The sequence below is a fragment of the Gadus macrocephalus genome, chromosome 11 (genome assembly GCF_031168955.1).
Source record: "Gadus macrocephalus chromosome 11, ASM3116895v1".
Classification (NCBI taxonomy): Eukaryota; Metazoa; Chordata; class Actinopteri; order Gadiformes; family Gadidae; genus Gadus; species Gadus macrocephalus.
This window is the reverse complement of record NC_082392.1, coordinates 19,597,558-19,621,472: the sequence shown is the minus strand read 5'-3', so window position 1 is coordinate 19,621,472 and position 23,915 is coordinate 19,597,558. Positions and strand designations below refer to the sequence as shown.

The window sequence follows — 23,915 nt, the reverse complement described above, 5'->3', positions numbered from 1 at the left end:
TATTGTACGTCGGATGATGTTGACGATGCGGGTACATGATGCGACCACTACTCCATTCTACAACAAAAGCTAACCCTAATGCAGTACAAAAACAACTTCACGTTTTGTAAAGGTGTGAGACCACAGCGCAGTTCCTCGTCTGTATGTGGAGTTGTGTGTCTCTGTCTGGACGTCTGCTGAGCCCTGAGCTGTGATGCGTTTGCACTGCCTGTCTGTGCTCCAGGAGAAGGGCAACACGCCTCTGCATGTGGCCGCCAAGGCGGGCCAGGTCTCCCAGGCGGAGCTGCTGACGGTGTACGGAGCCGACCCCGGGGCCCCAGACACAACCGGCAAAACCCCCGTGGACTACGCCAGGTCTGCAGCCAACGTTTGATACCACACTCCATATGCTTGAATCTTATTTTTTGGGCGGTTTAATGAAAGTCCAGCTCAATGTTCCCAAAGACCCCGTCTGGGGCTGATATGTCCCGTCTTATCTTGTCTTTTTTTCTGCCAAACCTGCAAAGGATAGCTAACCTCACCCAGAAAATGATGAGTTGTTTTTTATTTTTTTATGTTTCACGTGATGCAATTTCCTGTGTGGGCTGAACATTTGATCAGCCCTTTATCAGATGTGGCTGTAGCAGCACCACCGCTGTTCAATTAGCCCAGCACCACAATTTCAGCAGACGGCAAAAATAAATGTTAATCTTACATATTTTTGGTTTTATATGTTCTTACACTCTTACTGTAAACAAAACAAATTTGGGCTTTTTCATAACAGCGTGACCATTTTATTTTGAAAGTAAAACATGTTAATGCTTGTGAATTCATCATCGTGTGTCCAGAAGTGGACCTTGCTGGTTAGCATTTGCTTCCGAACTAAGAGGGCCGCACTCGGGGACCAAGGCCACTGGGATGAGGTATCGCTGTTCTCCCGCTGAACTGCGGAGCGTGTGGATGTTTTTTCAGGGAGGCGGGCCACCAGGAGCTGTCTGAACGGCTGGTGGAGATCCAGTACGAGCTGACGGACCGCCTGGCCTTCTACCTGTGTGGACGGAGACCAGGTGAGCCAGGACTACGCTGTTCAAACATGACAACGCTCGGCCAAACATTATGAATGCATTCCGGACCCACCAATGAATGAATTGGAATTCTCTGTCAATATGAAAAAAGAAAGTCCCTTATGAGTACTAGATTCAAATGACACCTTTTGATTCATAACTGGTGGTAAAGACAGGCATATCGCTGCTCTCTACATTACATGCTCTCCCACTTTAAAGGCAGGTTGCCCCCAGGAAAAGCACTACTACTTCCGCCCAGGAGATCATTTGTTTCTTGAAAAAGTAAAGTGTTAGAAAAAAACATACCCTTTAGGTTTCATAGGAGTGTGGCGTTGTCAGAGCCCACGTCACATGGGTGCCCATAGCAAACTACCACTCTGGAGAGGCGTTTCACAGAAGTGGCCTACTTCTTGTATTTAGGTTTGGTCAACAACACTTCTTAAAACCGAAAAAGAAAGTTTGTCAACTTAAAAAATGTTATTTTGGAGATTACCTACCCTTTAAAGATTCTTGTACACCATTAAATCCATGTGCATGGCAGACAAGTGACTATAACCAATAACTCACTACCTCAATGGAAGACATCAGAAGACCTTAACGGCTAGAGCCACTATTTACTCTCCCTCTGTCTGTGACAGGAGGAGGGGCTTCTGTCTGTGAAGGTATACAAGTCGTGTGTTTTGTTTGTTTTTCAGATCATAAAACTGGGCAGCACTTCATAGTTCCACAGATGGCTGACAGGTAAGGTTTAAAGCTCCACTAATTAACCTTTCACTGCGCTTTTTAGATTTTGTTTAAAGTAATGCACATTACTGAATGTATATGAATGAAGGCTAGCCAGCCACTCGATTTACTAAGGGATTCATGCTCTCCCTTCAATCTGGTCTGCCGACCAGTGACGATAGTTTTATTAGTAATCACAACAAATGGTTTTGATTTGTCATTGTTTGTTTCAACAATTCTGACCAGAGTGTCGAGGTAGTCTCTCTGTAACATGATCTCTTGTGATCTCATTTGTTTTAATCAAACTCCTGCATGCATATATTACATATCCATTCAACAAGGCTAAAAAAAACAAAGATTTACTTTTCGTAATGAATTCCTAACCCTAAACATAACCCTAACATCCCATCTATCTTGACCCTGAAATAGATGGCATGTAATGATGTAATCCCAGGGTGTACCTCGGAATGTATAAAAAATTATAATCTGAAGGCTGTTTTGAATCTTTAGATGAGAAGTGGAGCACTGTGCAGTTGTTTATGCTAACTGCCATTGGTTTGCTTGCTCACAGTATGTTTAAGAAGAGGCAGCTAATCAAGACATTTATATTCTAATCAGCCCTCAAAATTAGCACCATCAATTGGCTGGCAGATTTGCTTCAACCAACAGCCACCAAAATAATGTTAATCTATTGAGATTGCTGACCCCATTTCAAAATTCACTGGTCATTATTCCGATGGAGAACATGTTGCACCCTGTCTTATTGTAGACTAGTTGTTGTTAGAAATGTGTCTGCAATTTTCACCTTAATTCCCTATCCTGTGTTCGATATTTTTTGTATTGCTCTCTTGATGAATAGAAACATGTAAGTATGAATTGAAAACACTTTAATTACATTGGGCTTACCTTCCACTTGCATTATGCTTAAGATAATGTTTTCTCCTTTCTGTAGCAGTTTAGATTTATCAGAGCTGGCGAAAGCAGCCAAAAGAAAACTGCAGTCTGTACGTATCATTCTACCATCTGTACGGCAAAATGTATATATCTATGATATCATGTACATTTCAAAGTCCTCACCTGAATAGATTTCTTTTTCATCCAGCTGAGCAATCATTTATTTGAGGAGTTGGCCATGGATGTTTACGATGAAGTGGATCGAAGAGAGACCGACGCAGGTAAATTATTATTGTTGTGACCTTATTAACTCATTATTGTGTTATTAACTCAATATTGTGTTTTCATGTCAGGCATGTTTTAAATGCTTAAAGGCACCCAGTGCAACTTTCGAGGCTTAAAAATAAACATTCAATTTCTAGTATTTTTTACACGTAGTAAGTTTCAATAACTCCATACCATTACATACCGACATTTAAGCAGCAAAGATGAGACGTCGTTGTGTGGTGAGAACTGATACAAAATCGATAACAACAACAATGCCGCCATTTTCTTTATTTTTTGTAACCTACAATAAATAAAGCAGGCTTCCAGTCAATGGAAAAATGGCTTCTCCCCACCGGCGATTGTTGTTGTTTACGATTTTCTATCAGTTCTCACCACACAACGACGTCTCATCTTTGCTCCTTGAATGTCGATATGTAATGGTATGGAGTTATTGAAACTTACTACGTGTAAAAAAGACTAGAAATTGAATGTTTATTTTTCATTGAATGTTTACATAAAGTTGCACTGGTGGGTGCCTTTAAATCATACTGGGGGGGAGGGACAGCGCCATCTCTGGTGAAAGTGGAATAATTCCATTTGAGTTCATGCGCTAATGAGAGTGTGAGGCTGTGTCTTTGCAGGTACCCCTTAATGTACTCCGCTACTTGACCGCTAAAGGTCATTTCAAAGAGCAGCTAATGGGGTATTGACCGGGGCCTGACTGCTGTGCACTCTTCCTCCTGTCTGCAGTGTGGTTGGCCACGCAGAACCACAGCACTCTGGTGACCGAGACCACCGTGGTGCCCTTCCTTCCAGTAAACCCTGAGTACTCCTCCACCCGCAACCAGGCAAGCCGGGCCGCCGCCACCACGCCGCCCTCACACACACGCACGTGCGCCTCGCCATGGGGTTGTTATGTCATCATCCCGGTATCCGGGTCTCTCGGATGGGTGGGTGGACGGTGTTGGGGCGTGGAGCTGATGTCCTGTGTTCTCTTCTCGCAGGGACGCCAGAAGCTGGCCAGGTTCAACGCTCACGAGTTTGCAACGCTGGTCATCGACATCCTCAGCGACGCCAAGCGCAGGCAGCAGGGGATCGCCGTCGTCAGTCCGAAGGGTGAGTAGGGGGAGGGGCCTCGCCACAGCCTGCTGCCAGGGTCGAAGGCCAACGGTATGGGAGGCAAAGCAGGTTGAGTTGGAACCGGAAGGTGAGCAGTCATCTTGCTCGGGGACACTCCTCCTTGCTGAGTGTCGAGGTGTCTCTGAGCAATTCAATGAACTCAATTTTTTTTGTTTTGTCACCCTGAAATTATCAATATTGAGGAAGCAAACAATCCCAATATTTATATAAAAAATAAAATAAAATAAAAATCATCCATACAGATTCACACACACACGCACATACACACACACACACGCTGACGGTCTGTTTGCTGTGCAGGCAGCGTGGAGCTGCTGATGCGGGGCATGAGGATGGGGTCCAGCAGTGAGGGTCCGGACGCCGACCAGCCCGACTACGACAGCGTGGCGTCCGACGAGGACACGGACGCGGAGCACTCGGCCAAGGATGACCGCACCAAGGTAGCCCGCTAGCCCCCCAAGCTAGCTCCCCCGCTCACCTAATAACATAGCATGTGGTATGACCATGAATCACATCAATAACACTGCTTAGTTTAATCCCACTATCGCGAAGATAATTCATTGAACTTATATAGACACCGTGTGTGTGTGTGTGTGTGTGTGTGTGTGTCATCCACTACTAGGGCGAGGGCCGTGGAGTCTTTTGAGACTAGAACTGTGGTAAAGAACAACATGAATGAACGGGAATCATTGTCTTCTGAAACTGTACAGATGAACGTTTGTATGAAAGTGCTCAAATTGAGATACTCTGTACAGTCCAAGAGAGTCCAACTCCACCGTCGTATTGTTGAACATCCATGTTGAAAGTGTCTTTCTTAAAGAGATTAACCCCTGTGCAACAGAGCCTGGACTCTGACCTCTCCGACGGACCAATCAGCATGCAGGAGTTCCAGGAAGTGAAGAACGCGCTGTGTCTCTCCGAGGCCAAGATCCAGCAGCTGATGAGAGTCAACACAAACTTGAGCGATGAGCTGAGGCTCATGCAGAAAAAGGTACCATCTGAACTGCACCAGTAACCGCCGGCATTCCACCAGTAACCGTCGGCATCCACCAGTAACACCACTAACACTGGACGAGGGGAGTGCCTCGACCACTGGTTCTGAGCGAGCGATCGGTCGGACGGAGGGTGAGGCCACGACACTCGGCAGAGTTCCGTTTCCTCTTCCAGTGTGAGGATGGAAGGGCCCTTACCCCCCCCCCCCCCTCCTTGTTTCGGCCTGCATGTCCCACTCCAAAGAAATCATACCAAATAACCTGAGTTTAGTGTAAAGAGGCTTGCTCTTGTGTTACTAACATGCATGTTATAATGATCAAGTGCTAAGAAGTGATCTACAAACATGCTTGCTCGCGAAATTGTGTGTAGGAAACGTAACACAAATTGTTGTTGTTGTGTTGTGTTGAATTTGTATTAATTTGTACTCCCCGAGTCTTGCTTGACTTGATTTATCTTGTTACGACATACGATGTGGTCAGAGTGTTTTTGAGCTGTTGTTGGCAGAATGATTGTGCACAATGTGCTCTGTGTTTGTATACATTGATCTGCTCTGGCTGCAACATAGTTTTATAGAAGAGTTTGTTATGTACCTTATACTTTTTGCGCTGGATATATAAATATATATATTTATCGTTTTGATAGAGATTCTGTGTAACTATGTGTACCCTTTAATTTGCTAAAGTGTAATTGCTTATTATAGGTGGGAAAAATGTGTTTCAAGCCACCCTATTTAAATGTAGGCGGCTGAAGGCTTCTTTTTTTCTTTTATTGCATTTGTATTATTTCCACTCTTCAAACAACATTGTTGTTTTCATGGTTTCGGTGTAATGTGCAGTTTCATTTTGTTTTTTTCACATCTGTGATCTCTGTGTTGGTACAAGCCTCAATGTAGTGGACCTAGATAATGTGACATGGCTGTTGGTCCTACCCGATAACCTAAGACAAGTCATACCTTGAGACGCAACTGTTAGCCAGCAGTGTCTTGATTTCATAATCAAACGAGAAAAGGAAACTCCAATGACCCTTGTAGTATAAATGTGTTGAGGAAGCCATTTGAAAACATGGAATGGGTGACCTTAGTCCTTGCTATGCTGTTAAACGAAGGACTTGGATTAACTTAACCATTTAACTTTAGAGCCAGATTTGCGGATTGACCACAGAAACAGAACAGCCATGGCTTCATGGCCATGCGTGTATTTAATATATATTTATTTATATATATATATTAGAATAACATTCTAAATCCCATAGATGTGATTGGTAAGGAGCATCAGGAATTCACCAATGGAATCCAATAGACATTACTATTTTCTGGTGCGGCCTACAACTCTAGCTACGGCTTGCATGCGCTACAACCTATACGACTATACCCCTGCCTTGGCCTCTGAAACTGAGTTTGTGTTATTTCTGGACTCAGACTCAAGTTTAACTGATTCTAATCCAAAAGTCATATTCGCTCAGACTACTGAAATGTAAAATATAATGTCCATCTGCTTTATCTGCAAAGCAGATGAAAGTACTAATTTGGAGAAAATTTGAATTATGTGTTTATCCGTTTCTAATAGCTACTGGGAACATTCCTAGTAATAACACAAACTTCTAGTTTCTCACCTGACATTCTCCAGTGTGTGATGGCAACGTTAACTTTTGCTCCACCCAACTGCTAACCTTGGGGCTATTCCACATTATAAACAAACACTTGGGGCCAAACCTCAAGGGCTCCACCAATCACAGGCTATTCCAATCGCTGTTTATGATTGACTCAAGAATTATTCGTTATTGCTGGTGTTGATGAACAGATGGTGGTGTCCCGGAGGTTATGGTTCCAGCTTTTGGTTTATTTTGAATATGCCGTTAGCCGTCACCGGTCAACCCTTTAGCTTAAACATCTCCTGCAAAGAATCATGGAAGATCCCTCAATCACAAAGTATTACCGACCTGGTGAACGTTTTTCACTTGGTTGCCCTCGACCGCTCCGAGCTCGCTTTGCTTTCCTGTGCTCCTCTTCTCAACGGCTTGCCTCCCCCTCCTCCCCCCCCGTCTCTTTTCAGCTGCAATCTCTGCAAAGCGAGAACTCTTCCCTGAGGCGGCAGGGCCCGGCCAGTATCTATCAGGCCCCTGCCGACCAGCCCGAGCCCTCCTACTCGGGCCCCTCCTCAGGCCCCAAGCGCCGGCAGTCGGCCCGGGTCAGCAGCAGCAGCAGCCTCAGCAGCAGCAGGCCTATGTCTATGTACGAGACCGGCTCGGCCCTAAAACCCCACCTCTCCAAGGGGGAGTGTCCCTACCCAGAGGAGCCTCACCCCTCCCTGACTCCCTTCCCTCCTCATGTAAGTAAGACCCCCCCCCCCCCACGCCTGCCTCCTTCTCCCACATCCCCTCACCATCTACTAACGCCATCATCCCCTCCTCACCTCCTATTGCAGTGCAACTATACGGTTGTGTCTGGTGGTTACTCTCATGCCAGTTAAAAAAATACTTAAAAAGGGTTAAAGAGGATCTCTGATCCAGCAGTTTTAGTATGTCATAGAATAACTTCTGGGGGTGACGGCACAGGAAATCCAAAAAACGGCAAGGGGAGGAGTTTAGTCTTGTTTCCAGTTTTGTTCCTGAGAGTGGATCAAGCTTTCTGAAAGATTTTATACAGTAGCCAGTCTTCATGGTGTTGATTTGAGACCTTTCTCAACACTTTTTCCAATAACATTGGTGTATGGACAGAGCGTTTGAGGGTGTCTTCCCATGATTGGGTACCGTTTCCTTGTGCCAGCTGAGTTTGTGTTTGCTGTCAGCCGATGAAGCTCTTGCAGATCGCTGACTCCAGCAATTTGATTGGTCGATTCAAATATGTAGCGAAAGAAAGAGATTTTTGAGATTTAAGTTTCCTGAGATTTAAGCTTGTCTGCTATCAGACTTCACCACAGTAATCTAAAGTAAGATTTGTGTAACTATGGTTAAACAATCATAACACTATGGTGTAAAGATGGTTAATTGATTGTACTATGTTGGAGCGGGATACATTTTGGTACAGATGTTGTGGTTATGGTCTAGGTAAGGATCTTGGGGACAGCAATGCATCATGGGAATTAGCACCAGACTGGACTGTATAGTTGACCTCTCCATTCACAAGCTGGGTCTTCCTGTTTTCTTCTCAGCCTCTCTCGTCTAGCTCTCTGGGTTTGCCTTGGCCCGGGGGCCTAGTCAAACCCGGGCACTCCAAACCTCCTTTTAGGACATATTTGAAGGGACCCTACACCCATTATTCATGCACAAAAAAAGGAAACAATGAAAAAGACGTCTGCATACCACTATATATTATTGTTATGATACTATTACTTTAAGTAAAAATCTCTAGATTTTCAAGTAAATAAATGTGTGTTAAGTCACATTGGCGTAACGCGGTAGGACAATTGTGGCCGAGCCTTCGGAGCCCTGATGAAAGCCCTGGGGGACATTCTCTAGAAGAATCTCAGGCAGATCAAGGTGAGTGACACGTTCTCCCATCACCCACTTTGCCGCCGGAATTGGAAGTCAGAGCTAACGCAACAGACTTGCTCTTCAACCGTCGGGTCTCTGCTAGCACTGCCAGTAAACCAACTGACTGAAAAACGGTTTGGATCTCTTATAAAGACTTGTTTAAATCAAACTCAGTTAAGTCACTATCATCGAATGAGGTTACACAATTGTGATTGGGTGATGTTAGCAACTTGGTGCTGATGGTGACATTCTTGCAATACACTCAACTCTCCAGCAGGGCCCAGGTAGTTGTGCGTTTTCCAACCCCTAGCAGTGTTGGTCACCAGAGAGGGCTTGGCGGAGCTACAGCAGCAGACTCTCTGCAACTCACTTTGTGTTTTTCGCGGTGTACAGTTTTGGTAGGTGCCACCAAAGGAAGCAAAACAGATCTTCGAGATTGGCACTTTAAAGGCATAAAGATAATTTGAAAGTGCTGGAGAGTGTCATATAAAACAGTTACCAATCCCCCTTCTCTAGTTGAACATTTCTCGTTTAGGACCAACATGTGCTCTGCGTCAAACATGTGTTTACCTGCTAGTCTGTGGGTCACAACGTGATCCACCCGCACACACTGGTGCGTGGTTCAACAATGAATCACTATTTAAGTGCTGTCCTTTTTTTTGGTCAAGATCATTTCATCCCATTATTATCTTTCTTTTTAGCCATTTATTTTATACAAGTACAATTTCGTATGTATATATTTTACGGCTATGTCATTTTTATTTTGTGAAGAAATATACAGGCACGATGGACGTAAATTGCTCATGATTTTTTTTGTTCTTTATTTTAACCTTTAACCTGATGTTTGGTTTAATTGTATCGTACATAATTCAACCATAGCAGTAAGGGTGGTCAAATTTGGTTCCTACCACATTATGGTTACCAGAGGTTCAATCAGTCCCATGGAAACAAAGCCACACATTAACCTTCCATCGTCTCTAGTGTGTGCCACATCCAGAGAGCCGCTCTGCAATACTCCCTTCTTACATCTCATAGTTTATATAGTTTGTGTCGCAATAATCACCTGCATTTATGGGAGAGCAGACGTGGCTCGTAGGCTCTGCTCCTCACCAACAGCATCAGACCCAGGGAACACACTGAACCAATCTCAAACAGGATTTGCAATAACTCCAGTCGTAAGCAACAACAGATAGCCTCTCTGGACTGGACCCATGGTGCTGTTTGCCTATGTTCTACTGTTTATACCTCATTCTCACGCATGTACCCATACCATATCCTTTTGTGATAGACCGCTCTCTAAGCATTTATTCAAGCAAAATGTATGTTTTCAGGTATTCTGTCAAAAACGTACGTCAAAGCATCAAACCAAGCATCCTAAAAAACTATTGGGAGCAGAGGGATACAGATTATGTTCAAGTAACCTGCATGTTAATAAAAGTTTTTAGTATCAACCACTATGCCACAAACATGTTCATTCATTTTTCAACAATAACCAATGGAAGCTTCTCATTGTTCCTTTTTGTCTTTTGTCACGATTGATCCGTTTGATTTGAAATCCGGAATCCCCTTTGTTTACACGCAGAGGGGCGCTTTTGTGACCTCCTCTTCATCCCTCCCCTCATTTCCATCCACCTTGTCTTGGTCTAAGGACGAAGGAGTTCCACAGGTTAAGTAGCTCCTCACTTGGCCAGCGCATCGCTGAAGGCCCTCATAACGCTGATCTGCAGGCCCTTTTAACAGACTTGCAGGCCCTCCTAACATAGAGCTGCAGGCCCTCCTAACATAGAGCTGCAGGCCCTCCTAACATAGAGCTGCAGGCCCTCCTAACATAGAGCTGCAGGCCCTCCTAACATAGAGCTGCAGGAACTCCTAACATAGAGCTGCAGGCCCTCCTAACATAGAGCTGCAGGCCCTCCTAACATAGAGCTGCAGGCCCTCCTAACATAGAGCTGTAGGACCTCCTAACATAGAGCTGCAGGCCCTCCTAACATAGAGCTGTAGGACCTACTAACATAGAGCTGCTGGCCCTCTTAACAGACTTGCAGGCCCTCCAGACATAGAGCTGCAGGCCCTCCTAACGTAATGATGCAGTCACTCTTAACATTGAGCTGCAGGCCCTCCTAACATATTGATGCAGGCCCTCCTAACATTGCGCTGCAGGCCCTCCTAACATTGAGCTGCAGGCCCTCCTAACATAGAGCTGCAGGCCCTCCTAACGTAGAGCTGCAGGCCCTCAGGTATTGATGCAGGCACTCCTAGGATAGGGATGCAGGCCCTCCTAACATAGAGTTGCAGGCTCTCCTAGCATAGAGCTGCAGGTCCTCCTAACAGAACTGCAGGACCTCCTAACAGAGCTGCAGGCCCTTCCTAATACAGAGCTGTAGGCCCTCCTAAAATATTGATGCAGGCACTCCTAACGTAGAGCGGCAGGCCTTCCTAACAGATCTGCAGGCCCTCTGAAGATAGAGCTGCAGGACCTCCTGACGTAGAGCTGCCATCCCTCCTTATATCGAGCAGTTCACCATTCTAACATTTTGCTTCAGGCCCTCCTAATGTAGAGCTGCGGGCCATCCTAACATAGATCTGTAGGCCCTTCTCATTCAGAGCTTTGTGGTATTCACGTCTATGCAAATTCTGTATTATTTTCATCATATATTAAGTTAATTGGTAATTCGCATCACTACGACAGCATCGAATGGTTTTGTCAGTGCAGTGACAGTGGATTCTGATTGTTTATATCGCCATGCTCTGCTCCTTCAGCCCACTGCAACCCCGCCTCCTCTCCCTCACTCCCTAACTATGTGTCTTGTGGTGTGAGGCTGTGCAGTATTGCATCTTGCTGTGATTACGAGGTCTAGGAATATGTGAGAGATGCTCAGCCTTGTCTGGACAGGGTAAGTTAACAGTGTGGTGCTCTGTTGGTACATGCTGCTTGCCCTGCTGTTGGGACTCTCATCCCACCCTTTGGTGAGATGCTTGTCTCAGTCTGAACATGTTCCGGGCTCCAGCACAACCCTCCCCCACTAGACAACGCAGGTAGTTTGGCAAAGACCTGGGTCCACATTTTTTATGCCTGAATTACAAACGATACTATCTGGAGCTCAAAAAAATAAAAAAGACTATAGAAAAGGTGATATATGTAGACTGTAGTAGATGGTTTATTCATCTGAAAATAATTCATTAATTTGTGGATTTTTACAATAATTCCATGCAATTCTTCACCTAACCTTTCTAATAGTCAATGATGCTTTGTAATTGTTAGTTTTTTTTTCGCTTTCTGGCTGCATTCCTGGCTGATGAGGATTCTTGCTCTGCAGTGCTTTGGCTTTTATGTGAAATTACATTGATCATGCATGCATTACATTGAATGGTTTCCTACTGCTGGACAATGTAATGCTTGCAGACAGTGTTGATAACTAGACCCAGTGATGTTGTGACCCGTCCAGACCTAGGGATGTTCTGACCCGCCCAGACCTAGTGATGTTCTGACCTAATGATGTTCTGACCTAGTGATGTTCTGAGCCGCCCAGACCTAGTGATGATGTTGTGACCCGTCCAGTCCTAGTGATTTTTTACCCATCCAGACCTAGTGATGTTTAAAGGGACATATCATGAAAACAACACTTTTCCTGGGTTTTGGGGTGTTATTTCAGGTCTCTGGTGCTCCCACACGCATACAAACTTTGAAAAAGGTCTGTGCATGATTTTTTGAGTGAGATATCCACTCTCAGAAATGCATATCGCACTCAAAAAATTGAGAGACCAGAAACAACACCCCACAACCCAGGAAAAGTGTTGTTTTCATAATATGTCCCTTTAAACATCACTAGGTCTGGAGGGGTCAGAACATCACTAGGTCTGGATGGGTCACAACATTGCTAGGTCTGGATGGGTAAAAAATCACTAGGCGGCAGTCCTGCAGCTCCGGCGGGTGTACTCCGGGAGCTGAACTGCCGCCGTAGCTGGCAGTTCCGGCGCGGGGAGCTCGGCGGCAGTCCGGCAGCTCAGCTCCCGGAGTACAATCCCTTTCTCCTCCATGTCGCGGTTCATGGACTTCAGAGAGTCAAGGCCAAAGTTCCTTCCCCCAATTCTTCTCAACCATTGCCGAGATATCAGTCTTTACTTATTGTGGAAGTACCAGAGACGTCAGACGCAGTCTTTATGATTCATAATATCATCCGAGGCGCACGTAGCTTTTGGCCGTGATATTATATATAATATTATTATTATATTATATTATATTGATATAGAGCTCCAGGAGTCCGCAAACGGCAACAATCCCTTCTCCTCCATGCTGTGGTTCAGTCTGACAGCTCATTGGTCAATGGGCAGCAGCTCATTTGCATCAAAGCTACAGACACCAGATCAGTGCATTCTGAAAGGACTGAAACAGAGGGGAATAGCGCTTGGCGAGATTTTTTTTCCTAAAAGCTATTTCCAGCAAACAGCTTCAAAAACATGTTTTCTGGAACTCTAATACAATGTTTACTTGTTGGGAGAACATCATAATATGTCTCCTTTAACCCGTCCAGACCTAGTGATGTTCTGACCTAGTGATGTTGTGACCCGTCCAGACGTAGTGATTTTTTTACCGGTCCAGACCTAGTGATGTTCTGACCCCTCCAGACCTAGTGATGTTCAACCCGTCCAGACCAACTGATGTTTAACCCGTCCAGACCTAGTGATGTTCTGACCCCTCCAGACCTAGTGATGTTCAACCCGTCCAGACCAAGTGATGTTTAACCCGTCCAGACCTAGTGATGTTCAACCCGTCCAGACCAAGTGATGTTTAACCCGTCCAGACCTAGTGATGTTCTGACCTAGTGATGTTGTGACCCGTCCAGACCTAGTGATGTTCTGACTCCTCCAGACCTAGTGATGTTTAACCAGTCCAGACCTAGTGATGTTCTGACCGTCCCCTGCTGGTGTCTAGGCCTCCAAGATGGAGAAGCTGGGCAGTATGCCAGACGGTGACTATGACAACGCTTTCAACGGCTCCGACGTGGACGAATCAGGGTAAAGCTTTGACCCAAATGCAAACCTTCTCAATCCTGTGTATTTGTATAAACTGAACGTAATGATGGAATCCTCCAGCACGTCCCCGTCTACACTCTTCTTCTGAACTCCTTTTTCTTCTACTTTTATAGTGGCTTTTATTTATCGTTTTCCAAACAAATTGCAGGGCATTGGGAAAGTTGGTAGTTCCCAGAATACCGTGCTCCCCTCTTCCCCTCAATTATATAGAACGTTTCTTCACTCAATAAAAAATATTAAAACACTATCTTGCTAGAACTAACAGACCTTTATTTACCAAGAGCAATATCTGGACTGTACTGAGTTTTGAAGTCTCATTGTAAATAAGTTTAAATCAAAAACATTCCCAAGTAGTCCCAGAGTAGAGCGGTGCGATGTTATCTCTGATCCCTCCCCCGCCGCTAGTCCTCCAGGGTTTAACCCCCGAAACAGGGCTGCGGGACACAGTCCGGTACGCAACGCACCCAAATCCCCCCCCCCCCCCCCCCCCCGGGCGCTGTGAGCGTCACTGAGTTCTGCTCCCTCCTGTTCTCCCCGGCGCAGCAGTCTGAGCCGGAGGGGGCGTCTGAGGAGCGGGGGGCGCCCGGGGGAGGCCTCCTCCATCCCGGAGCTGGACACGCCCCCGGAGCCCGAGCCGGACCTGGGTCTGCCCAGCACCGAGGACGTCATCCGCAAGACCGAGCAGATCACCAAGAACATCCAGGAGCTGCTGAGGGCCGCGCAGGACAACAAGCACCACAGGTCAGCACACAGGCACACGCACACGCCTCACCTTCATCCTGCTCCCCTATGGCTATTGGTTTTGCTGTTTTTACTTTCACCACCACCTCTTCCTCCCACCCACCATGATGCCCTTTGGTTTGTGTTGCGGTCCTTCATGGTTGTCCTTGTACCCGGGTGTTGTGTTGTATGTGGTGAGAGCAGACCGTCTGAGCGCGAAGGCGCGCGCCGCCTGAGGCACAGCCTGGGCTGCTTCAGCACCCTGGTGCCCTGGGCCGACAAGGCCCCGCCCTCCCTGCAGCAGCAGCCAATCAGCCTGCGCTCCCCCGACCCCGCCTCCTGGTACTCTGGCCTCTGTCCCTGCCTCCCAGGCACAGTTTCTCCTCTCTCTCCGAACCGACCACACACTTCCTGTCTCACACTCCTCCTCTCCCTCTCTTCCGATGAATGACAGGCTGGACGTGTTCTCTTCTGCGGGGGGTTGCTGCATGTTCCCTTGGATCCCATGTGTGTCTGTGTGTGTGCGTGCATGCGTGTGCTTGCGTTCGTTTGTGTGTGTGTGCGTGCTTGTGCTCGTGGTGAAGCATCCCGTTCCATACTGGTTTTAACATTTCATTTTTCGTTTAACGTTTACAATTGCAAATTTCACACGCTTGGGTTCATCTGCAGAGATTGCCGAAGAGTCCACTACGGATATCGTTCGGCAGCCCGTAATTCATTTGACTGTGTGTTCAGTAGCTCTGTTGAGCTGGAGCTCAGCCAGTGCGCATGGAGTGTTATAAAGGGTAGAAGGGTTTGGTCCGTTTTATTGCCCAATTAACAAGATAACTCTGTATGAGCATCAAGAAGGTTTTAATTGATGCCCCTCTTCTCTCCCCAGCTTCGTGCCCTGCTCAGAAAGGATACATGTGGCTGTGACAGAGATGGCCGCCCTTTTCTCCAAGGTAAGCTGTGTCTGACACGCAGGCATCAAGAATGAACAGATTATTATTACTTCAGTGGCATAAACAAAATGGGAGGAAAATTTAAGATGGCCACTGCCCGAGGGAAATCTATAAAGAGAAAAGCCTGGGTAATAAGCTGATGATATCATTGTTATCAGAGTCATCAAACAGTATTGTATGCACAATAATATGCTTCATTTAAGCCATTTAGAAAGCCTTTAGTAGCCCCTCAAGCCTCCTGTTTGACCCGGTCTCCCCCCTCCGCCCAGAAGCCCCGCTCGGAGATCGTGAGGGGCCCGCTGCGCCTGCTGACCTCCAGCGCCTGCCGTCTGCAGGGGGAGTGTCGCAAGGCGGGCCCCCCCGATGGCGGGGGCGGCCCCCCGGGGCAGGACATGCAGCTGGTCACGCAGCAGGTCATCCAGTGTGCGTACGACATCGCCAAGGCAGCCAAGCAGCTGGTCACCATCACCACCAAGGAGAACAACATCTAGGAGGCCGCCCTGCTCTGCCCTAGAGGCTGCCAACAGCATCTCCTTTTTTTAATGTATTTTTTTAAAAAGGGAAATATTTTCTTTTTGTACGGATTCATTTGGTTGGTATATGCATGTTCTGTTTTGTTTTGTTTACAATTGAAGATTATGAATCGACCATAGATTCACATTTAATGCCAAAATTGGAACAAGTCTGAATGTCGTTGATAAGCCAGAGGTCAACCACTTTGTTTCCATGTGAGGTGCTTTTAAGTTGCTCTCCTCAGGTGGTTAAAGCAACCTTCCTTTAGTTTGGGTAAAGGTGTTTGTTTACAGAAGCCTTCAAACTACGCTCAAGAAACCGTTACACAGGAATTTGAATGCACATTTTATACTTTTTTTTCCTATAATATTTAATCAATCCATAATGTACATACTCAGTTATACAGTATTCACATGGATTATGCCGGACAAAAATAACAAATACGTTTACCGGGAAGCCAAGGGAACCCATTGCGGTAACGCTCTTGGAAGTTGAGGGAGTTCCACAGTGAAAACGATCGCTCCCGATTCTGCCGTCAAGTGTTAGGAAGCTCTCTCCGGCCCCGAGGTAAGCGGAACCAACTGCCCTCCGCCCCAACAGTGTGTACAACTCACTCGGTGCAGCTATTTCCACGTGGTCATCGTATGTTTCAGTTGCTCATTAGTGCACATGACGGATGAAAGGAGCCATATTTTGTCGTTGGCCAGCGACTACAATGTTCCTTAGCTATTATGGGCTTTATAGTTTTTAACACTGCACTGTAATAATGTTGTGGTCTTGTGTGTTATAGCAGTGTTGGTTTTGCATCAACATATTTAGATCTTATTTAAGTGTGTCGTGCTCTGTTCTGTGGCTAACACATTTGTATTTAATGTGCAACTTTATGGGATATAAAATTAATTACTTGTATAACTGTGCAAAATGGGGGTTGTTTAAATTGTAAATGTGATGAAGAAAAGACCTTCTCTGTACTTTAGTCCAGAGATGTATTTAATGCAGCTAAAGTACGGCAGAGGAAAATATTTTCTAAATAAACTTAATTTATAATTGAAAACGGCTATTGGTTTTGTTTTAAAGGAAGTATGGTTGTCTGATTGCTGTGCTTGATTTCAAAACTAGAAGAGTGACCAGAAGTGGTTTTCTATCGTGCATGGACTTCAGTCTTGGCAATTCGTCATGTCCATGCAGATCGAGGTCTGCCGTGAATCTAGAGAAGAACAAAAATATAGTCAAGGGGAATCCAACTGAAGAATTAGCGCCATCTTGTGAAACACGTCAATGCAAGTTCCTGTTTCAGAATGGGTACACAGTGTATTGCTTGGTCGTTGGCCCATGTTAATGCATGGCATGTAAACATGGTTCTGTGACATGTACCTTCTCCTGGAAGCCCAGCCTGCTCAACCTTTCAGTCTCCCTTCTCAACTCGTCTTCCTGGACACGAAGAGCCTCCCGCTCCTCCTCTTCCTCCTCCCTTCTGCGCCGCTCCTCCTCCGTCTGGCATCGCCTTTGTTCCTCCACCTAACACACACACACACACACACACACACACACACACACACACACACACACACACACACACACACACACACACACACACACACACACACACACACACACACACACACACACACACACACACACACACACACACACACACGTTAACACTAACTTAAATTGAATGCCACAGCAGTAAGTACAGGACAGAAGATGTCGATACACATGATGTGTGTAGTACAAATGTACAAAAATGAGTGTCAACATGGTGTCCTCATAAAGCGTGTAACGGTTGGCATAGGTCTCTGGACACCCACCTGTGCGTCCAGCTCCTGCACGCGTGCGGTCCTGTGCTCCTCCTGGCGCTCCTTCTCCTGCCGTCGGGTCTCCCCCTCCGCCTCAAGCTCCTGCAGCAGCTCCTCCCTCTTGCGGAGAGACTCCTCCTGCTCCTCGCGGTTACCACGCATCTTGGCCTCGATCTGCTGCCGCCTCCCTTCCAGAACCTTCCACAGCCAATCAGGGATCAGAGACCGTTCAACAGGCCAGTCTACTGTCACATACCGGGATTGATTTTATAGGTGCAGACATACAAGATGCATAAAACTGTACAGGATGTTGCAAAGTAATATCCTGTACAGTTGTAGCTGTACCTCGCGCATGAGTCGCTCACGTGCTTTCCTCTCCTTCTCCCACTCGGCCTCACGTTTCTCCCAGACGCTCTGGGCCTCCTCTCTGCAAGAAGACGGACAGAGAGATCCGCTTTCAAACACAGGACTTTATGTTTAAAAACCTTAAGAGATTTTACAGGCTGGTGTTTCCCGGAGAAGGGGTCCACACATACGCAAAACCCATTCTGTAGCCATAATCGTAACTAACCTGTAGATGATCTAATACGAAGTGTAAAGTAATATGTAACTAACCTGTAGATAATCTAATACGAAGTGTAAAGTAATATGTAACTAACCTGTAGATAATCTAATACGAAGTGTAAAGTAATATGTAACTAACCTGTAGATGATCTAATACGAAGTGTAAAGTAATATGTAACTAACCTGTAGATAATCTAATACGAAGTGTAAAGTAATATGTAACTAACCTGTAGATCAGGGGTCAGTAATCTTTTCAACATGCAGTGCCAGTTTTACATTTTCTCGTTAATGAGTGTGCCTTAAGCAACAATATATAAAAAATTAAGATGAATTATGCGACACAGCGACCAAAAACATTTCCAGAAGACCTGGAATTGTATTATTTCCATATAGTCTACAATCATGCATCAACATTTTAAATGTTTTTTTGGTTGTTATATTTGCAACATTGGCTCACAGATTATAAGTACATATGTCCCATCTTAAAACACCATTTTCAGAAACTCATTCAAAAACATATTTGCACTGTGAGAAATGTAAAAAACGAGAATATATGAGAATGTTGGAACCATCCACATCAATATTTTTAAGACATGTACAGCTTTGCAAAACCATGTGAAGGCAATGCATACAGGCCACTTGCAACAATATTTTTAATATTTTCTTCTCTATAACTCACAACAAAGGTTTAAAAACTATTAATTGATCCCATTTCAGAACACTGCTTTCTGTAACTAATTTAAACATATTTGCACTGGGAGGAAATGCCCAAACAGATTAAGTGCAAAAAAAAATAGGTGGTAATGATTATACTGCTGCATTGTGCGGTGAAATTTTGTAATAATAATAATAGAAGAAAAAAAAAAAAAAAGATATATATTTTTTTAAGCGTGCCAATGATTATGCTACCCCGTGCCAGTGGTGGCACGCAGTCGCATGCCTCGGGTTGCCCAACCCGGCTGTAGATAATCGAATACGAACAGTAACATAATATGTATTTAACCTGTAGATTATGTAAATCTAACCTGTAAATAATGTAATCCTGACAGTAATATGTAACAAACCAGTAGATAATGTAATCCTAACAGTAATAGGTAATTGACCTTTAGATAATGTAATCCTGACAGTAATATGTAACTAACCTGTAGATAATGTAATCCTAACAGTAATAGGTAATTGACCTTTAGATAATGTAATCCTGACAGTAATATGTAACTAACCTGTAGATAATGTAATCCTAACAGTAATAGGTAATTGACCTTTAGATAATGTAATCCTGACAGTAATATGTAACAAACCAGTAGATAATGTAATCCTAACAGTAATAGGTAATTGACCTTTAGATAATGTAATCCTGACAGTAATATGTAACTAACCTGTAGATAATGTAATCCTAACAGTAATAGGTAATTGACCTTTAGATAATGTAATCCTGACAGTAATATGTAACAAACCAGTAGATAATGTAATCCTAACAGTAATTGGTAATTTACCTTTAGATAATGTAATCCTGACAGTAATATGTAACTAACCTGTAGATAATGTAATCCTAACAGTAATAGGTAATTGACCTTTAGATAATGTAATCCTGACAGTAATATGTAACTAACCTAGATAATGTAATCCTAACAGTAATAGGTAATTGACCTTTAGATAATGTAATCCTGACAGTAATATGTAACTAACCTGTAGATAATGTAATCCTAACAGTAATAGGTAATTGACCTTTAGATAATGTAATCCTGACAGTAATATGTAACAAACCAGTAGATAATGTAATCCTAACAGTAATTGGTAATTGACCTTTAGATAATGTAATCCTGACAGTAATATGTAACTAACCTGTAGATAATGTAATCCTAACAGTAATAGGTAATTGACCTTTAGATAATGTAATCCTGACAGTAATATGTAACCAACCTGTAGATAATGTAATCCATACAGTAATATGTAACTGACCTGTACAGGAGGGTGAACTGCGCCTCCCTCTCCCGCTCCAGCTGGAGCTGCTCCTCGATGACCCTCTTCATCCACACGGCGTCGGCCGCCGCTCGCTCCCGCCGCTCGCTCTGCAGCTTCCTGTCCTCCTGCTCCCCCTCCAGTAGCGCCGCCAGGATCCTGCGATCAGCCTCCTACACACACACACACACACACACACACACACACACACACACACACACACACACACACACACACACACACACACACACACACACACACACACACACACACACACACACACACACCTTAGGAGTTCAACAAATGAACTTTTGGTATGATGCCACGGTGTGAATCACAGTCATATTAAATTAAGCTAAATTCATGGATGAACCATAGCCTCCATTGATGTGCCCTTTATGACAGTATGAACTCACCAGCTCCTCCTGTACCTGCTGGGCTCTCCTCTTCAGCTGGGCTCGGTATTGGCGGACCAGAAAACGTCTGAAGGAAATGTGAAGATGTGATGCAAAAAAAGCCTTCCACGGACACTCAGACGGTGAACCACTACTGACCCACTACATAGCCAACATAAAGGTTGGAATCATCCGTCTGTCCTCACCCCATCTCTGATTTCTTCCTCTTCTCTTCTGCTCTCGTCCTGTCCTCCTCCAGTCTCTCCAGCGCCCCCTGCTGTGCCAGCAGAGCGTCCTGTTCCTTCTGCAGCCGACTGGCCTGGAACACACAGCACATTCAATCTATATAAACACACCTGTAATATAACAACTCTGCCCCACACATGCTATACAAACAAACCTGTAGTAGAAAAACTCTACACGACACAATCTATATAAACACACCTGTAGGATCAATAGGTCGATTAGTGAAGCTCCAACTTGACGTTCCGTTTTCCCCTCGACGCATACCTCATCCAAAATCCACAAAAATAATCCACCGGACCACGACGGGAAGTTTTAAAGGTTTATTTGTCAAACGCAAAATACAAAAATCCTTTTCCACAAGATGAGGTTATGTTTAGTGGTGAGACATAGAGAGAGAGCGAGAGAGGTCAAAAAACTGTGGCTCCACGCTTGTTATCCTGACTGTCTGTCACAGGTAGTGAACACAATTAAGTTCCTTTCACACTTCAATATAAAGTAACTAAATGTGCGCATACACCCAAAATATTGCAAGTGAATTTCAAAATAAAACTCTATATATCAAAATTAATACAATTGACTTTATATATTATATTATTATATTATTTCACTTATGAAAAACCAAACATCATCATAAAATATGAACTTAAAAATCAAATAGGCATTTAGGCTCCTACAACACCTGTAGTATAACAACTCTACACCACACATTCTCTATATAAACAAACCTGTAGTATAACAAATCTGCACGACACATTCACTTTAAATAAACACCTCTAATATAACAACTCTAAACGCATGGACCATTAACTTTATATATACACCTCCTATATAACAACTCTAAACGCATGGACCATTAACTTTATATATACACCTCCTATATAAAAACTCTAAACACATGGACCATTAACTTTATATATACACCTCCTATATAACAACTCTAAACACATGGACCATTAACTTTATATATACACCTCCTATATAACAACTCTAAACACATGGAATGTTAACTTGACATAAACACCTCCTATAAAGTGAATGTAGAGATCCTGCGTGTGTGTGTGTGCATGTGTGTGCGTGCGTACCTCGGCCTCACGGAGCTTCAGCTCCTCCATCTGTTGACGGAGCTCTGCTGCCCTGGTGTGCTCCTCCTCTCTTCTCCTCTGCTCCTCCTGCTGGGTCCTCTCCAGAGCTAGGCGCCGGCTCTCCTCAAACTGGTTCTCGTAGCGCCTCTTTTCCTCCTTCTCTTCCTGCTCGCGCTGAAGGGAAGGACGGGAGAGAGAGAGAGGGAATGGTATTGGTTAATTGAGGCAACATTACGTACAACTGCAACAAACCTGCTAAAACATCATTGACTTTCGGATAGTTGAAATACAAACCTCTTTTTTCGCACACAGCTGCTCCTGCCAGCGGCTGACGACATGGTCTTTATGGAGCTCAGATTCCACCTGTGGACAGATTGTCAACACCTCCTCACCAGGACTTTTGTGTTGGAGTTGCGACATTAATATACAGATTAATGTCATCGTACCTTTCTCAGCTCTGGATTGTTCTTCCTCCACGTTTCCTTCAGAAGCTCCTGGGCAAGCTAGTGGGGCAATATTCACAGGAAAAATGATCAAACTTATGCCATACTTTTCCTACATATCCATCCAACACTTAAGTATGAATACTCATTATGAGAACCATCATTTCAATTATAATCATAAATAGTAACTTATCAGTAACACACAACATCAAAACTTACTTACACAGGTTCTATGTGCTTAACTGAAAAGCAATACAATGCATTTCTGAAGTATATCATTTAAAATGCCCAGATGTAGGATCGGTCTTTAACTGGGTTTGATGAGATTGATATGCAACACAATGGATCAATAATAAAGTTTCTTGTTTTAATTTACATCCTGGGGTTGATTGCAACCATTAAAACCACCTAACATGCACAGCTTGATCAGATACTTCGTTTTCTCAAAGACAAAGATTTAGAACGTTTAGATCTCTCCTTTGATTTAATTATCGCCTGGCCTGCAAGGTCCGGTACTGGCTTAAGCACAGCCACGGGCTGACCAGCGCCCTGCCGATTGAGATCACGTTGGAATGCGCTACCTTCCTCCTCCTGTCCTCCCTGGCCGAGCGGAGCGCATCGGTCTTCTGCACCAGCTGAGCAAGCAGGGACCTCCGGTCGGGCTGCAGCCCCCGCAGCTCCTCCTCCAGGCACGTGCGCTCCTCCTCCAGCATGACCGCTAGACACCCGCGGCGCTCCTCCAGGCGTAGCCGGCGCGCCTCCTTCTCCCGCTCTCCGTGGTACGCAGACATGCTTAGGGGTTTAGGGCGAGAGTATTGAATTCAATTTGTATGTCCATGTTTTCAATTCAATTTATTGTTGTGTTTAGTGAAGGCTATGTAGCTATGTATAAATATAGGGAATAGTTGCACAATGTGCATCAGGATGCAAAAATACGTCCTATGACCATTAATAAGAGAAGGCATGCCTTGTTTACAGCCATTTAAAATGGGTCGTAGGGTAACGTTAGTAGTTATGTCAGGGTCGTCCAGAAATCCTAGCTACGCCCCTGTATTGACGCATGGATATCAGTATTGCCTGACCACCATGTGGATTATACAGCTGTTTGTTTGTGCAGCCCATGCTGGAGTTGTGTGTGTTACCTCTGTTGGTAGGACTGGCGGGAGCTCCAGGCTGCCTGTTTGCGGCCGTGGACGTTCTGTTCCTTGAAGTACTGAGAGTGCAGCTCCCACTGTTGGCGCAAACGGGCCTCCTGTTCCCGCTGCCGAGCCATCTGTCTCTCCAGCACACGGGCACGGCTGGGTGCGTGTGCACACAAGGTTGGTAGAGCCATTTGGCCCTGATTATACTGGGGGGGGCATAACGGAGCTCAGTATTTTCCGATTCGTTCCCTCCACTCAAAATAATAAACATCGGATGGATAATACATGCCGCAGTTATTAAAAAGACCAAAATAGTTAGTGGTAACATATGAGACCAATAAAACAACGTGGGCTATACAATCTTAAAATCAGAGAAATTGATTTTCTTACCCTTCTAAAGTAAGATCTTGATGAGGCAGAAGTTAGACACAAAAGGGCGCATTATCTACAACGATAATAGACAACCGCCTTTCTTCCTGTGTTTCATAGTAACCACATCACTTCCTAGTTACACTTACGCTACGGGGCGCAGTGAGGATCAAA

General features: G+C 44.7%; 2 protein-coding genes across 10 annotated transcripts in view; one reads left to right on the top strand and one right to left on the bottom strand.

Annotated features, from left to right (window-relative positions):
* git2a (G protein-coupled receptor kinase interacting ArfGAP 2a) overlaps nucleotides 1-16,796 on the top strand; it is a 21,159-nt gene extending 4,363 nt beyond the window's left edge. Inside the window, exons 6-21 of one of the 9 annotated variants that reach the window (XM_060065453.1) lie at nucleotides 224-354; nucleotides 952-1,046; nucleotides 1,739-1,784; nucleotides 2,722-2,770; nucleotides 2,869-2,941; nucleotides 3,678-3,775; nucleotides 3,932-4,043; nucleotides 4,368-4,507; nucleotides 4,909-5,058; nucleotides 7,112-7,387; nucleotides 10,114-10,197; nucleotides 13,465-13,547; nucleotides 14,109-14,306; nucleotides 14,490-14,627; nucleotides 15,166-15,229; nucleotides 15,499-16,796. In XM_060065453.1, the coding sequence (XP_059921436.1) occupies nucleotides 224-354; nucleotides 952-1,046; nucleotides 1,739-1,784; nucleotides 2,722-2,770; nucleotides 2,869-2,941; nucleotides 3,678-3,775; nucleotides 3,932-4,043; nucleotides 4,368-4,507; nucleotides 4,909-5,058; nucleotides 7,112-7,387; nucleotides 10,114-10,197; nucleotides 13,465-13,547; nucleotides 14,109-14,306; nucleotides 14,490-14,627; nucleotides 15,166-15,229; nucleotides 15,499-15,720 (1,959 nt within the window). In that variant the 3' untranslated portion in view covers nucleotides 15,721-16,796. Of the gene's footprint in view, nucleotides 1-223; nucleotides 355-951; nucleotides 1,047-1,738; nucleotides 1,785-2,718; nucleotides 2,771-2,868; nucleotides 2,942-3,677; nucleotides 3,776-3,931; nucleotides 4,044-4,367; nucleotides 4,508-4,689; nucleotides 4,727-4,908; nucleotides 5,059-7,111; nucleotides 7,388-10,113; nucleotides 10,198-13,464; nucleotides 13,548-14,108; nucleotides 14,307-14,489; nucleotides 14,628-15,165; nucleotides 15,230-15,498 lie in introns of those variants that run through there. The other 8 variants (XM_060065454.1, XM_060065452.1, XM_060065456.1 and 5 more) reach the window with 8 other exon arrangements.
* tchp (trichoplein, keratin filament binding) lies at nucleotides 15,793-23,915 on the bottom strand. Its single transcript, XM_060065463.1, has 13 exons — nucleotides 23,763-23,915; nucleotides 23,373-23,578; nucleotides 22,812-23,022; nucleotides 22,234-22,290; nucleotides 22,082-22,150; nucleotides 21,788-21,961; nucleotides 20,666-20,778; nucleotides 20,481-20,547; nucleotides 20,065-20,237; nucleotides 17,887-17,968; nucleotides 17,554-17,739; nucleotides 17,117-17,260; nucleotides 15,793-16,949 (listed from the first exon to the last, which is right to left on the bottom strand). The coding sequence occupies exons 2-13, from the start codon at nucleotides 23,561-23,563 to the stop codon at nucleotides 16,917-16,919; spliced, it is 1,500 nt and encodes a 499-aa protein (XP_059921446.1). The 5' UTR covers nucleotides 23,564-23,578; nucleotides 23,763-23,915; the 3' UTR covers nucleotides 15,793-16,916.